We start from the raw sequence: 16,325 nt of genomic DNA, 5'->3' as shown, positions 1-16,325 counted from the left end.
TGTATGTATATATAGGAGGAGTACACAGGGAAATCTTTTCTGTGTAATGGATTTGTTCACTGACTTTTATGAATACTGCATTGGGGGCCCTCAACTCACAAGTAAGAAGGGGTTATCCCCCACAGCTAGACATTTCCTCTAGCTCAACGGCTCAACGCAGGGTCATCTACTAGTGACCTCAGCCTTGGAATCACATGTTCGTTGCCATTTTTGTTATTATCTGCGTTTCCTGGTTCGTATTTGTTCAGGGAGTAGATCGATTAAGTTTTATTCTAATTTCAATGGTACATTGACAGATAAATACAGATGGCTAAGGACAAGGTAAAATTCATTTCTTTTAATGTCAATGGGCTATTAAATCCAATCAAACGCAAGATAATTTTATCCAATTTGGAACAATTTGATTCATACTGGGAAAAATGGTTTAACTAAATAATCCCTCATAGGCATGACTTTATTCTCACAAATCAATGAATCTGTTGTAAAAACAAAAGATCACTCCCTACTTGTACATAGTTCCCTTTTGCTTGTTTTTTCTCTCCACTCTTTTCTATAAGTGTGTACCTCAGATAAATACTTTGTGGAGATTTGTGATATATATAATTATATGATATATAGGTACAATGTCTGAAACACATCTTATGGAAATGTTTGTTTGATGATGAACTTCAAAAAAAAAATGACAAAAAAAGATCATCGCTCCATGACTTCCTCCTTTTCTGCAGCTGTGACACTATCCCTAATTAGCAATGCCACACCCCAACCTCTTTTTCCTCCCTCTCTGTTCTTTTTGAAACATTCAGCAGCCATTCCTGCTCCTGAGACATCTAATTCTCAGTAATTGCCACAAAGTCACATTTCCACGTATTGATCCACACTCTAGTCATCCACCATGTTTATGATACTCCTTGCATTAAAATAGACACATCAGAAACCATCAGGCTGAGTGCATCTTTGTTCTAACATCTGCCTATCCTTCCTCACAAACACCCTACAAGCCATCTCTACCTGTGCTCCAACCTCCCCATCCTCTGCCTCTTCACTTTGGTTCCCAACCCCTGCAAATCCAGTTTAAACCCTCCCCAATAGTATTAGCAATCCTTCCCACTAGGATATTGGCCTCCCTCAGATTCAAGTGCAACCCGTCCTTTTTATACAGGTCACACCAGCCCCAGAAGAGGTCCTAATGATCTAAAAATCTGAATTCCTGCCCCCTGCTCCAATCCTTCAGCCACACATTTATCCTCCACCTCATTCTATTCCTATATTCACTGTTGCGTGGCACAGGAAGCAATCCCGAGAATACTACCTTTGAAGTTCTGCTTCTCAGCTTCCTTCCTAACTTCCTGTATTCCTAATTCAAAATGGAGGGGAACAATCACTATCTGACTATCACCCTTCCCTTTCCTGACGATCACCCACTTATCTGTCTCCTAAGGCCCCGGGGTGACCACCTGCCTGTAGTTCCTTTCTATCACCTCTTCACTCTCCCTAACAACCTGAAGGTCATCGAGCTGAAGCTCGACGCACCTGGCACAGATGTGGCCATCAGGGAGGCTGGAAGTCTCCCAGACGTCCCACATCTGACACCCAGAACAGAAAACTGGCCTCACAGTCATACCCACTATTCCTGTTAGAGGGGAGAAAAAAAGTAACCTACCTCACCTAGGCCTGTCCTCGCCAAAGCCCCGATGAGCCAAAGCCCTACTACTCTGACTTACACCACTCCAACAACCGCTCCGCTAGACTGTGTCCCTCTTTTACTTCGGAGCTTTCTTAGTGTCCTTGCACGATGATGAGCTAACTGTGTTAGCACACTTCTCCCTGACTTGTGCGAAGCTCACTCTCTCTTCAAATTAATTGGTCTGCCACTAACATTCCGAGCCCCACGAAACGCTCCCTTTTTAAATGCTTCTCCCCGACCTGTGTAAAGCTCATTCTCTCTTCGAATCGATTCCTACTGAAATTCTTCCACCTCCTGCTCTGCGCTGGTTAGGGTGCCAGATTTTTACTGGCTGAGAAGAGCCCTGATGAACCCAAATGGCTCTCCTTCTCTCTCTCCCGTCTTTGCTTTCGCTGCTGCTTCACCTTCCTGAGCTTGCGCAGCTGTTCCCGCAGTTTGCTGGTTAGATCTTTGACACCTTCTTTTTCATCAGGGGAACTGCTTTGATTTGTTTGTTCAAGGTCTTTATCTCGCTTCTCAGGTGGTGAATTTTCCTTTCCCTCCTTTTTGGTTGCTGTGATTGTTTAAGATCCCCTTTCTTCTCCATTGGGTGAATCACTCTTTGGCAAATTTGAACACAATGGCTGTAAGGGAGTTGATTTTCCTGTAGACAAGTCCTGCCGACGCAGTTTTCAAGATGCAATCCAAGTCATCATCAAACTGCTTCCAAGATACATTGTCTGATGATTTAGACCATCTGATCCTCTCTTGCTTTGATGAGTGAATTAGGATGCCAGAGGGGGCTCTCACTTGGTCTCTTCATTGGCACTGGGGCTGCTCAGGTGCGGAGAGATCTTCAGCTCTGTGGAGTGTTTCCTGGCTGGAATTCTCCATCATCTCACCGAATGTTGAGTCCATATGTTGCACGAGTCACCATCGTTCCACAGCTGGACCTGCTTTGGTGTATCTTAAAGCCTTTGATGTTTTTGCAGATTTTGCCTCAGTGGCAGTTTGCAATGAATGCCTACCCGATCAGTGTTGTTTGCTTGAGCCTTTCCAGTCCTGACTGTTGCTGTTATGTTCATCCTATTGAGTCTCTCATTCTCAAGTACATTTCTTTGACTTTTTTGAGCATTATTATTAGATCGATCAGAAGGCACTTCATACAAAATAACTTCCCGCGATACTGGTTTGTTCAGATTGTTGCTACATTTTGTCAACAAAAGATTGTGACAGTTACACCAAACAAACATCAACATTCGGACATGTCAGCAAAATTAGAGAGTGACTTGTGGTAAGTAATGACACTCGTTGATTCATGCTGTGTGCTTGGGGTTGAAACATAGTTTGGAATGGTCATTGCTGACGGCAAGCTCTATAGAATGGTGCTTGCCTCAGAGTTCGCTGCTTGCTGCTTGGTTCTGTTGAAATGTTGAAATATTTCAATTGCTGACATCTGAATTGAATGCCACTGTTTTGCCTAGTTCACGCACTTGGAAAGCAACATGAGTCAAGCTGGATGTAGTAACCTTGAATCCAGGCTAAAAGAGAAATTAAATTTACTGGGAAAGCTTTGGCAAAGACAATTGACAGTGTTCGAAAGGAATATATTAAAATTGTTAAGAAGATTAACGATTTAATACTGTTAATTATAAGCTTTTTATACAAGAAAAGCAAAATGTCTCACAAGTGCAGTCTCATTTGCACGATTTGAAACATCTTCATGAAGATGTTGCTAAGCAACATAATGTGCTGTTGTCTTTAACTCCCATCTCAGAGCAAGGTAAACAAACCAAAAGTTTTGCGAATATTCAGACTCTTATTAATACAGTCACAGCAGAGGCTGAACAATAGCTGAAACAAATTTGCGATGTTGAAGAGCAAGTTGCTGAAGTAAACGAAATGCTTTGACTACATATAAAACTGATGATTTTAAGATGACATACACCCCGAAGACAGTTCGTCTAGCATGCATGCAGCAGTTTCCATTGCCAACAGAGCATCCTGTGGTGCATCAGATACCTCTCTGGCATGCACTAGAACGGAAGCTGATTTAGCTGAGTTATACACAAGGCAACAAATATTGAGGGATAAACATGCATTGGAAGAATGAGTGGAACAGCTTCGGAGAAAGATAGAGCAGCTTAAGTTGCAGGAAGAAATTGCAGCCATGGCCAAAGGGAATGCGCTGAAGGCTTCAAGTGCTGTGGGCGTTAAAGGTGCTCCAACAGGATAGTTCTATTGGGCGAGTTGCTATGTTGACACGGCACAGAAAAAAATCCAACATATTCAATGTCAATGTGGATACATTTGTTCCTCAAATGTCTATGAGCCACAAGTTTGGGCCCCAAGGAGTAGCTCAGGCTGTTCACTCTCCGCCTGCATTAAGAAGACACTCTGTACCTATGCCATATTCACCAACACAAGGTGCTTCAGAGGACGTTAATTTACAATATGGTGACACTCATGTTTCAGATGATAAAAGTCCAAATAGTGCGCTGGAGCCCATCAGGAAATCTAAGTTGGCCTTACAGGGCCTGGTGATCATGACTGTAAATTTCTCATAATTCCAGTTCAGGAGAAGTCTAAGAAAGTAAAGAAGACTGTGGTTAACTATGCTTTCCTGGATCAAGTATGTACAGCAGTGTCCTGTACAGTGAGCCTCATGAACAAGCTCAACCTGACAGGAAAAAATATATGCATTCTCTTATGCACCATTGGTCAAGAGTAGGTTGCGAGTAGCATCATAATTTCAGGATTAGAAGTGACTGGCTTAGATGCGTGAACTACTGTGGACTCCCTAACATCTACACGGGGGAAAGTATGTCTGTCCACAAAGGAAATATTCCTCATCAGAGGGATCTTTAGGAATGATCTTCAGCATATTCATTTGTCAGAAATGTATTCAGGAATTGAGCTGACGACAGGGGCAAATAGGCTTAAAGTATTAGAGCTGTTGCAAGTGATTTTAAGTGTTAATGATAGACCCTGTGCAATCAGAACAATGCTGGGTTGAGCTTTTAGTGGACCACTGCAAGGAGACCACAGTGGCGAAAGAGACGATGTTTGGTCAGAACTGACAGTTAACATGATTTCAGTTTTGAACTTGGATGAGTTTTGGCAGCAGCAATTCAAGACACACTTCCCTGAATGCATTCAGGAGGAATGACCTGGTTTGTCAAGAGAAGGTCATAAGTTCACGGAACCGGTGGCAAGTTTTGCAAAATTGGTGCATGTCACTACCAGACTAGTTTACCTCTGAGAAACAAGAATTTGCCATTTCACACTGACTACACAGATTTCATGAAGGTTGTCATGTCCAAAGGTTCGCTGAAAGAGTGCCAGCAGAGAATCTGGAATGAAGTGATGGGGAAGTCTGGTATATTCCACATCACCAAGTTTATCGCCCCAAGAAAAGGGAAACTTTGTCTTGTGTTTGACTGTGGAGCGACTATTCAGGAAATATCACTTAATGCTCAATTGTTACAGGGACCTGATCTTACTAGTTCTTTGGAGTCATAACCAGATTCAAAAGAACCAGTGGTGATTATGGTGAGTATTAAATCAAAGTTTCATCAGGTTAAGGTGCTAGCAGAAGATGCAGACCTACTCGGGTTTCTCTGGTGGCTTGATGATAACCTCACCCAAGATACGGTGGTACATCTCTTCAGAGCAACTTCATCATCAAGTTGTGCCAATTTCACTCCTAGGAAGTGTGCAGAAGATAATGAAGAATAGTTCACCCTTGAGATGGTGGATAAGGTTTTGCATTGCATCTATGTTGATGACTGCCTAGTATCAGTGTTCTCTGAGAAAAAGGCAGTGTCTCTCTATCATGACCTTGTACTCACTTGTGCTAAAGGCAGTTTTCGACTCACAAAATTGATGAGCAACAGACAGTGTGCTATCTGTTATACTAGAGTAACAAGGAGCGAAAGACATGAAGGATTTGGATTTGAATCAAGATATTCCTTTGGTGGAGAGAGTACTAGAACCATAGAACATTACAGCACAGTACAGGCCCTTCAGCCCTCCATGTTGTGCCGACCCAAATAATCCTTAAAAAAAGTACTAAACCCACACTACCCCATAACCCTCTATTTTCCTTTCATCCATGTGCCTGTCCAAGAGGCTCTTAAATACCCCTAAATGTTTTAGCCTCCACCACCAACCCTGGCAAGTCATTCCAGGCACGCACAACCCTCTGTGTAAAAAACTTACCCCTGAAGTCTCCCCTAAACTTCCCTCCCTTAATCTTGTATATATGCCCTATGGTGTTTGCTATTGGTGCCCTGGGAAACAAGTACTGACTATCTATCCTTTCTATGCCTCTCATAATCTTGTAGACCTCTATCAAGTCCCCTCTCATTCTTCTACACTCCAAACAGAAAAGCCCCAGCTCTGCTAACCTTGCTTCATATGACTTGTTCTCCAAACCAGGCAACATCCTGGTAAATCTCCTCTGCACCCTCTCCATAGCTTCCACATCCTTCCTATAATGAGGTGACAATTGAACACAATACTCTAAGTGCGGTCTCACCACAGATTTGTAGAGTTGCAACATAACCTCTCTACTCTTGAACTCAATCCCCCTGTTAATGAAGCCTAGCATCCCATAGGCCTTCTTAGCTACCCTATCAACCTGCGCAGCGACCTTGAGGGATGTATGGATTTGAACCCCAAGGTCCCTTTGTTGATCCACACTCTTAAGTAACTGACCATTAATCCTGTACTCAGTCTTCTGGTTTGTCCTTCCAAAATGGATCACCTCACACTTATCCAGATTGAACTCCATCTGCCACTTTTCTGCTCAACTCTGCAGCCTGTCTATATCCTCTTGTAACCTTCGACAACCTACAGCTCCATCTACAACTCCTCCAATCTTTGTGTCATCCGCAAACTTACTCACCCATCCTTCCGGCTCTACATCCAGGTCATTTATAAAAATCACAAATAGCAGGGGTCCCAGGACAGATCCCTACGGCACTCCCTAAGGACCTCCAGGCAAAATACTTTCCTTCCACAACTACCCTCTGCTTTCTTCCTTTAAGCCAATTTTTTATCCAAACAAGATGTGTAATGGTGCATTTGGTCTGATACTTTCAAGTTTAGATCATGATCTAAGATAGACTGCCTACCAGAAGGGAGATCCTCTCCAGTTAGAAATCTAGAGTTCAGCGGTGTTATCTGCTAAGAAGATCCTACAAGACCTATGCAAGAAAGGGCTTGGTTGGGGTGACACTATACCAATATCAGTTGTTTGTGAGCGGACAATTTGGCTGGAGGAACTTCACCAATTGGAAGATAGCTAGATATTTAAAACACCTGGATTTTGGTGAAGTTATGGTTGTAGTTACACCATTTTATAAATGCGAGTGATGATGGCTGCAGAGTGGTGACCTACATACTGTTGCATGACACACGTTCGCAAGTGTACAATACTTTTATAACAGGAAAATCTGGAGTACCTCCGTTGAAGTTGGTTTTCATCCCTCATACGGAGCTCATTACTGCTACAGTGGCAAGTCTTTGGACACATACTGGAAGGAGTTCAGGACTCAGTTTTTTGGACTGTAGGACTTTGGCTCATCGGGGCACACAGATTATCTAGACCTCAGAATCCTTAACACCAGGAGAGTTCCGAAAGGAGGATGTTCATGCTCACAGTAGATGGAAGCAAGTTCAATACATGTTGAGCCTTTTTTTGGAAATGGTGGGTTAAGGAATATTTATCCCAGCTACAAGAATGTCAGAAATGGTCAAGTACAAGACGATTTTTTTCCCCCAGGAGATACTGTGCTTATAGTTGATGACACAGCACCTCGAAACTCATGGGTCATGGGAAAAGTCATTCAAGTTTCTCAGACAGAAAAGGATTTGTGCCACAGGTATGCATCAAGACCAAGACCAGCTATTTGGATTGGCCTATAACCATGATTTGTCTTCTACAGGAGGCAAAAGTTTGAGACTTGGCTAAGTGCTGGTAATCCCTAGCCTACAAGAGTGTTGCATGACTTGTCTGGAAGAAGAAAGAGGATATTTGTGTGAACGTTAAGATGTAATCTCTCCTGTGTTTTGGCAGTATGTAGCTGTAATTATAGTATAATAATTAGGTGGCTGGGATGTAGGAGCCATGCATCCATTTTCTATCTACATTGTATTCTGCGTTGTGCATTTATAATGTTTATTATGTTAGTTATTCACATAGGTTGGAGTGTTTAGTTACATATTCATGCTTTATTCTTGTTAGGTTTAGAGATGGGGAACGACGGATGTTATATCTTTTGTTGACCACTTAACTTCGCTTAATTACATTTAAAATTGCTTAACTCTACTTCACTTAAGCCCAATTAATATTGTTAGTTTTAGTTTCACAAGTTTCATTGCTTCAAGATTATGTTTTCTAGTTGCTAATAAAGGATCAAATATATTTATTTGGCTTTTTAAAAACATTATTATTGGATTGATCAGAGGGCGTATCATATAAGATAACCGTCCTTGCGGTCACCAGCACCAGAACTGGTTTATTCAAGTTACTGCTACACCATCCCTGAACACTGCCAAGGCATCATCCAGTACACTGCAGGGGATGTGATATGCAAATTGTGGATGGATCTTCAATCAAGTTGTAGTTGTCTCAGCCAATCACATGCTCACAATGCTAATCCTTCTGCTTTTACCACATATGAGCCCAATGTGACTTGTTGGTTGTTGTATTTCACTGTTGTGAACGTCATTCCCACAGGAGTTATCTTTTCTCCAATACAAGTTTTTACTTGGTATCTGCAGGCTTCTGTTCAGTATCTTTGAAATGCCATTCAAACTCATTTTGTGGAATGACTGAAACAGTTGAGCCAGTGTCCAATTTCATTTTAATTAATTTTCCGTTCACTTCTGATACAAGCCAGATTGCTTGTCTATTGTTAGTTTTGACAAGGTAAATCTCATGAGTACCCAGTCCCACGTCACTCTCATCATTATTAGATGTTACATCAACAGAATGAAGATTGGTGCTCTCTTTGAAACTGCAACATGACTTTTTAGCTTTTTCTCTTTCCTGTACAGTCCATTTATTTTTGTCTGCTGAACATGCACTTTGTATGTGTTCTACTTTGTTGCATTTTCTTCAAGTTTTGCCTTTAAACCTACGTTGGTCTGATGTACTGTGTGTGAACCCCTGCCACAACAGTAACATAATTTGTTTGGTCAAGCAGACTTCTGATTCGATGTCGCAATTTTGTTCATGCTCACTTTCATTCCTGACTGCAACTCAATTGCATCTTTGGCTGCTGTTTCTATTGATGCCACGATTTCAACTGCTCTTTTAAATATGTGCTGTTTAAACATTTTTTCCAATGTCCCATACACTTGTTGTAGCAAAAAAAAATGTTGAATTTCCCCATGGGGATGAATAAAGTATCTATCTATCTATCTATCAGTTAAGAGCTTTTTAAAAAATGTTTTCTTGTAAGATTTCACAAATTAAACAATCTAATGATCTTTAAGCCCATTATTGAACTGACAGTGCTTGGACAATCTCTTCAATTCAGCTACATAAGCTGAAATGGACTCTCTTTCTTTTCCATTCCACTTAAGAAACCTAAAGTGTTCTGCAATCAACAATAGTTTTGGTTCTAAATGTTCCTGCATTACGTTCAGGTATCAACAAAGCTTATTTCAGTTGGCTTGGTTGGAGCAGTCAAACTTCGAAGCAAACTGTATGTTTTTCCACCGATTGCACTCAGCAAAACTAGCACTTGTTTCTCATTGGCTATTTCATTTGTTTCAAAATTTTGTTCAATCCATTCAGTATACATCCCCAAGTTATCTTTTGTACAATCAAATGTGTCTATCTTTCCAATGTAGCCAGCCATTACTGCTTTCTATCTATTATTATTACCACCCAGCATTTACTGTTTATGAACCTGTAAATTTTGTTTATTTTCTGCCTTTTTTTAAACTCTAGTTTCTCTGTCCCTTCCCCAAGAACCATGTGCTGCACTTTTTTCAAAACCCGAACATCTCGTTGTGCTTCAACAGGTAAGTAGTTGTCTTGGGTTGATTTTTAAACTTACTTGTTGCCACTGTTATGTTTTGTAACTCCAAAAACATAAAACTAATCAGAAAAAAACCCACAGAGCTGTGGATAAAGGTGTACACTTCCTTTCTCTTTAGTGAGGTGCACACTTATGTGGTGTCATAATAATGTATGTCATTCACATACTTTTACATATAACCCATAAAAATTATTTAAACAAAGAATGCTTAATAAAACAATATAGTTACACTATTACTCATATATTGCTGATATATTAAATACACAATAAGTTATATATACACAAATATCTCAACAATGTAAAGTCTGCTTTTAGATCTGGTATGCAGAATGAACCAGGCTAAAAAAAATTAGTGGTACCTAAGCCAAAGAACGCATAACAGAAGATAATAAATGAGATAACAGAAGCATAATAAAGTTCACAGATCAGAGAAAATCTGATTTGAGGGATGAAGGAAAGAGCAGAAAAATAAACTGAACTACAACTACACCAAACAATGACGTCAAACCACAATGGTGTTAAAATGGTGTACAACATCAAGTATGGAAAATATAATAAACAAGGGGAAAACAGAAAGGCTAAGTGCTAAGTATATAGAGAGAGGCGTATAAAAAGAGAAGGTAAAAATAAATTTGAAATGCAAGAAGAACTCCAAGCTAAAATCATTGGGGAAAGATGACCAATAAAAAAAGAAATGGAGAGGGCTACAAATGGCAACAGAGCCACAGGTGGCAGAAAATAAGGCCCCCACCCACAAGGTCTTCTGGTTGCTTGTGTTGTCTAAAAGCTGCTCCAACTGTTTCTGAATGTCTATGATCAGAAGCAGTTGAAAAGCATTCAAAATATTAAAATTAATTTCAATTAATTCAAAATAATCTAATTTAGGCAAATAATTTGAAAATATTTTAAATAAAGTTTAAAATTAACAAGTCATATATACTTTCACTTAACATTTCCTTCCAGAATGGCTATCATATTCAAATGAATGGCACTGTCTAAGATATGCCAGCCAAAGCTGGAATAAAGCAAGATGCAAAGTGCACTGCAGCTAGTGAACTGTTTTGTACTAGGTAAACCTATATTAAGGCACCAATGGAAGCCTAAAATATTGCAGTTACAATATAAAAACATGATTGAGGAAAAGGTAATTAATTCAAGTAAAATAAAGAATTACTTAGTGCAATGTAAATAAGACTATTTATATACTCCATAATCAAGTTTGCAGACAACACCACAATGGTTGGCCTGATCAGAGGGGATGACGAGACGACCTACAGGGACGAGGTCCAGCACCTGGCCGCGTGGTGTGCCGACAACAACCTGGTCCTTAATACCCAGAAGACCAAGGAGATCATTGTGGACTTCAGGCATGCTAGGAGCCACACTCATGTCCCCATCTACATCAATGCTATAGTGGAGCGTGTATCAAGCTTCAAATTCCTTGGTGTCCACATTTCCAAGGATCTCACCTGGTCCCTAAACTCCTCCATCCTGATCAAAAAGGTGCAACAGCGCCTTTATTTCCTGGGGAGCATCAAGAAAGCTCACCTCTGTCCCAGGATACTGACGGACTTTTACCGCTGTACCTTTGAAAGCATACTCACCAACTGCATCTCAGTGTGGTATGGCAATTGTCCTGTATTGGACCTCAAAGCACTCCAGCGTGTGGTGAAAACTGCCCAGGGGACTATCAGCACCCAATTGCCCACCAATGAGAACATCTACCATAAATGCTGCCTGGGCTGGGCAAATAGCATTATCAAGGATGCATCTCACCCTAATCACGGACTTTTTACTTTCCTCCCATCCGATAGACGCTACAAAAGCCTCCATTCCCGCACCAGCAGGCACAGGAAGAGCTTCTTCCCTGAGGCTGTGACCCTGCTGAACCTCACATCACAGCACTAAGCAGTATTGCACCCATATTGTACTGTCTCAGTACTTTTGTATTTGTGTGCTGTAGCACTTACTTTTTATTCACAGTTATTTTGTAAATAACACTATTCTTTGCATTTCTGGTTAGATGCTAACTGCATTTCATTTGGCTTTGTATCTGTACTGGGCACAATGACAAACAATAAAGTTGAATCTAATCTAACATTCATTATTATCACATGTATTGAAATACAGTACTGTGAAAAGCTTGTTTTGCATACTGTTTGTACAGATCAAATCATTATACCGTGCATTGAGATAAAACAAGATAAAATGATAACAATACAGAATAAGTGGAACAACTTAGTAATGTAGTACAGGTAAACAAAAAAAGTACAAGATCATATCAAGGTAGACTATGAGGTCAAGAGTCCATCTTATCCAACTAAGGAACCATTTAATAATCTTATGACAGTGGGGTAGAAGGTGTCTTAATTCAAAAGGAGAAATGTAATCTAGCACATTTACTCACTTCAGCACCTCTCTCAATATCCTAAGTTCCTGTTGCTCCAGTTCACTGATCTTATCCTCTCCATCTGTCAAACATTCAGGTAGAACTCCTACCAAGGGAGGAAAAGTCATTTTTATTGTCACTTTGTTTGTTATGATGGAACATTAACTAAAACATTAACTCTATTTCTGTCTTCACATTATATATCTGATCTGATGGGAATTTCCAGTACTTTATGTTTTTATTTCATGTTACTGCATTATTTTGCCTTTTGAATGCAGATTAGATTAATAAATCAGTTGTGTTGGACAAAAATTAGTGGTTTCATAGTCACCATTCACAAGACCAAATTCATTAATTACGTGTTTAAATTCCTCAGCTACAACAGTGAAGGGGTGGATGTGGAATTCCAACTCGCATTTTCAGATTCAGTTGTCTCCTAACATAAATGGAATGCCACCTTGGGAGATAAATATTTGAAACATGACAGTCTACACGAATGCAAGTGGGCATACAAACAATTTTATATAATACAAGCAAATAACCAATATAACATAGGACAGTATGGCACAGGAACAGAGTCCTTTGGCCCTCAATGCTGATCCAATTAAATTATAAACTTCTTAAACTTATAAACCTCTATCAGGCCTCCCCTCAGCCTCCACCACCCCAGAGAAAACAACCAGGAACAAACTTGCAGGAACAAGGTTACAGCACATGCCTCTAATCCAGGCAACTTCCTGGTAACCTCTTTTGCACCCTCTCCAAAGCCTTGCATCCTTTCTATAATGAGGTGACCAGAACTGAATGCAATACTCGAAATGCGGCCTAACTAAAATTTTATAGAACTGCAACATAACTTCCCAACTTTTGAACTCAATTCCTCAACCAATTAAGGCTAGCATGCCATATACCGTCTTTACCACCATATCAGCCTGTGTGGCCGCTTTCAGGGAGCTATGAACTTGGACCCCACGATCCTTCTGCTCATCAACACTGATAAGGATCTTGCCATTAGGAGTGTACTGATCCCTTACAATTGATCTAAAGTGCAACATTACACATATGTCTGGGCTAAACTCCATCTATTACTTCTCCACCGATATCCTTCTCCATGCTGTATCCTCTGCCAGTCTCCTTCACTATCCACAATGCCACCTATCTTTGTATTATCTGTAAACTTACTAAACCACCATAAGCAGCAGAGATCCCTGCAGAACATTTATAGTTACAGACCTCTAGCCAGAACAAGTCTCACTGACTACTATCCTCTGTCTTCTATAGGCAAGTTAATTCTGAATCCAAATAGCCAATTCACCATAGCTTTTTAAACAGTGAAAATTTCCTTTGGTTTCTTATGAAGTGTAATCTTTATTCTGGCCACTTCTTAAACCAGATGAAGGGCAATCAAATTCTTCTGAACATAACATCAAATTGTTACTGACTACCATGCTTTTCTTACTGAGGTCTCCGTCGGTCAGGGTCGACCATGAATGTTGTGTTCTAGCTGTCTAGTTACACAAGCCTGGGCAGTACGACATGGAGAGCAAGCTGTTGCCCATGCAGCAAGCTCCCCCTTTCCAAACATCTCATGAACCCAAAGGAATGGCATAGACCGATACAGTCTGTTCCCAGCACCATCACAGGAGTTGCCAGTCAGCGTTGAACTCAACTCTGGGACTCCAGCTCCGGATTTTTCCCCTCCGTCTTTACTCCTGAAGCCTTCCCCATGAGTGGGTATAAATGCAAGGCAAAAGAAGTTTGAGATCAGAGTTTTCCTTCTCCTAGATAAGCTGTTAACCATGGCTGACAAGCCCCATTTGCCTGAAGCAACTGGTTTTAAGGTGCCAGTAACCTGCCTTTAACCCTTCTCCTGTCTGTAGAAATGGTTCCGCCGGGATTAGTAGCTATGCCACACATGAAGGCCAGGAACTGGACTTGGTTGTCGGAGGCTATTTGAGACACACGCCACTGGGAGTATTCAATAGGTAGTGGGAGCTTGTCACCATTACCACCCCCCCCCCCCCACCCCCCGGTTACAACCACCTTAAAAACAGTTTGAATTGATAATATTGATTCCATAAAATCATTGATCCACAGATTGCATTACAGAAGTCACAGCTGGTGATAAAAAAGGTCACCATCTTCAGATGCAAAATGGTTTTCACAAGGATGTAAAGGACTGAGAGCACTGCCTTTATAGCAACCCTTTTGATTACAGTTGTGCCTGGGTGAAATCTGTCCCAAGGCATTGAGGAAAGGGAAGAGATAGCAGGGACTCTCTCGTGAATTTTTGTGTCATTTTTAGGCACAGGTGAAGTACTGGATTGATCAATCTCAACACAGGCTGATCCCAAACGAAATTAGAAAGGTTGGTATAATCTGCTGAAGGAATTCACTAGATTGAGTAGCACCCATGGGAGGAAAGGAATTTTTGACATTTTGGATGGAAACTCTGCAGAGGCTACTATTAATGATAATGAATGATTGATGGAGGCAGGCAAAAGAGAAAAAAATGTATACGCATATAGGGAAAGGTGGGAAGGGAGGAAATATGAAGATTGGAGACAGTTGCTGGAGGGAGATAAATAGGAACACAAAGGGCTAAAATAAGCATAAGCACAAAGGGTTGGAATTAGACGCTCAAGAATTGAAAGTTGAGGACGAAAGGAACTTTCTCTTCTGTCAGGAGCAAAGTGAAATAAAAACAGAAGTATAAGAAACAGAGAAGATTTGAGAGCGATCTCCATGAACCACAGAAGGAATCCATTTGAAAAGACTTTTCAGATGTTCTGGGGCAAGCCTAGGTCATCACCCCAGAACTTCTCTTAATCTTTCTTACCAGGACATTGTATTTCATCCTCTAACAAACTTCCCTCTGGAGTGGTGCTATTGTATGAAAAAAGGAGAAAACTGTACCTGCACTCCAGAATCAAAGTTTACTCCTGCATCAGTAATAGAATTGTAGTTAGTGGCCAAACATTTGTTCAGAAAATGAATTTTCAGCCAGTGAAGTAGGAGACAACAGGCCTTTCACAAATATCCTTAAAACCAAGATCCTTTACCAATCAGTTCTGCTGCACAAGAGCAGCAGCACAACCTCCCACCTAATAATAAACATCCACGATGTACCAGTGGACAATGTGCCTCACATTTCATTATCAACAAAGGGAGACAACTGGTTAAGAAATTCACTCTCTCTGCATAGAGTAACATTTGATCATGACCTCTAACCCAACACAAACACACATCTACCAAGCAACAATGATCCACGCCCTCTAGAACATTTCTAAAATGCAAAATACCTACAACATGCAGCTCAAAGCACCAGAGCAGTACCAGCACTGTCATCTCTGCAAAATCCTCCAAATCCACTTTCAGAATGAAGAAACCAAAGTCAGTATTCTGAGCCAGGCCAATATTCTAGCTCCCAACGTTAGCCACATTATTTCTAATCTCTGTCACAGCAAGAGACTACTTGGGAGGGAAAACAATTCATAGAAGTTCTTAAGGCCTCCAATGCATAGGAATCCCTAGCACATAAATACAAAATTATGCGGGATAATAAAGAGAACCTCAAGTCACACGTCTAGAATCCAAGTGGAAAAGGCAGGAGGAAGTGCTGCTTCTCCTGTTCGACCTGTTGCAGATTTTGTAGGTCCCATATTGGCATCATAAGCCACCAAAGAATTAGAGTGAAAGCCCATCATCAACCCCAAAGATATGCCTAAGAAGGGATAGTATAAGGCAAAGTTGTTTTTGAGCCTTTAAATATTTGGTGGTGTGGGGGGTGGTGGATGGGAAGAATATGCATTGTGTCTAACTCTCCTAACAAACTCGAACATGCTAATATATTTTTTCTATGAGTATCCCAAGGACTGATAAAATAAACAATTTAAATCCAAATTGCAGGGTATCAAATAAATAACTTGGGCAGTAGTCATTATCCAGGTTGGTTCCTTGGTGTGCAGTTATGGTAGTTGGGATGAGATTAACCAGAATTCATTACCAATCTAACCAAAGGAACATCTTGTGAATGTTTAGACATATAATTTGAGCAGGACGAGCCAGAAGCACGACTAAAGACTTCAGGCAACAGCAGGACAAACATTGCATGGTTAAGAAGGGAATAAACTGACAAGAGCTGAACTGTTAATGCATTAACATAAGCAGTGGCAAGCAGTCAAATTTTCAGTAGAAAAATTTCACTGTGCAATTA

General features: G+C 40.7%; 1 protein-coding gene across 2 annotated transcripts in view; it reads right to left on the bottom strand.

Annotated features, from left to right (window-relative positions):
• The window catches only part of cfap36 (cilia and flagella associated protein 36), a 90,079-nt gene that overhangs the window by 40,379 nt on the left and 33,375 nt on the right, over positions 1-16,325 (bottom strand). For both annotated transcript variants that reach the window (XM_073051026.1, XM_073051025.1), the window contains exon 5: positions 12,128-12,215. In XM_073051026.1, coding sequence (XP_072907127.1) covers positions 12,128-12,215 — 88 coding nt within the window. The remainder of the gene's footprint in view (positions 1-12,127; positions 12,216-16,325) is intronic.

Source organism: Hemitrygon akajei, chromosome 7 (assembly GCF_048418815.1).
Source record: "Hemitrygon akajei chromosome 7, sHemAka1.3, whole genome shotgun sequence".
NCBI lineage: Eukaryota > Metazoa > Chordata > Chondrichthyes > Myliobatiformes > Dasyatidae > Hemitrygon > Hemitrygon akajei.
Note: the sequence above shows the minus strand (reverse complement) of the source record. Positions and strands in the feature narration are given on the sequence as shown.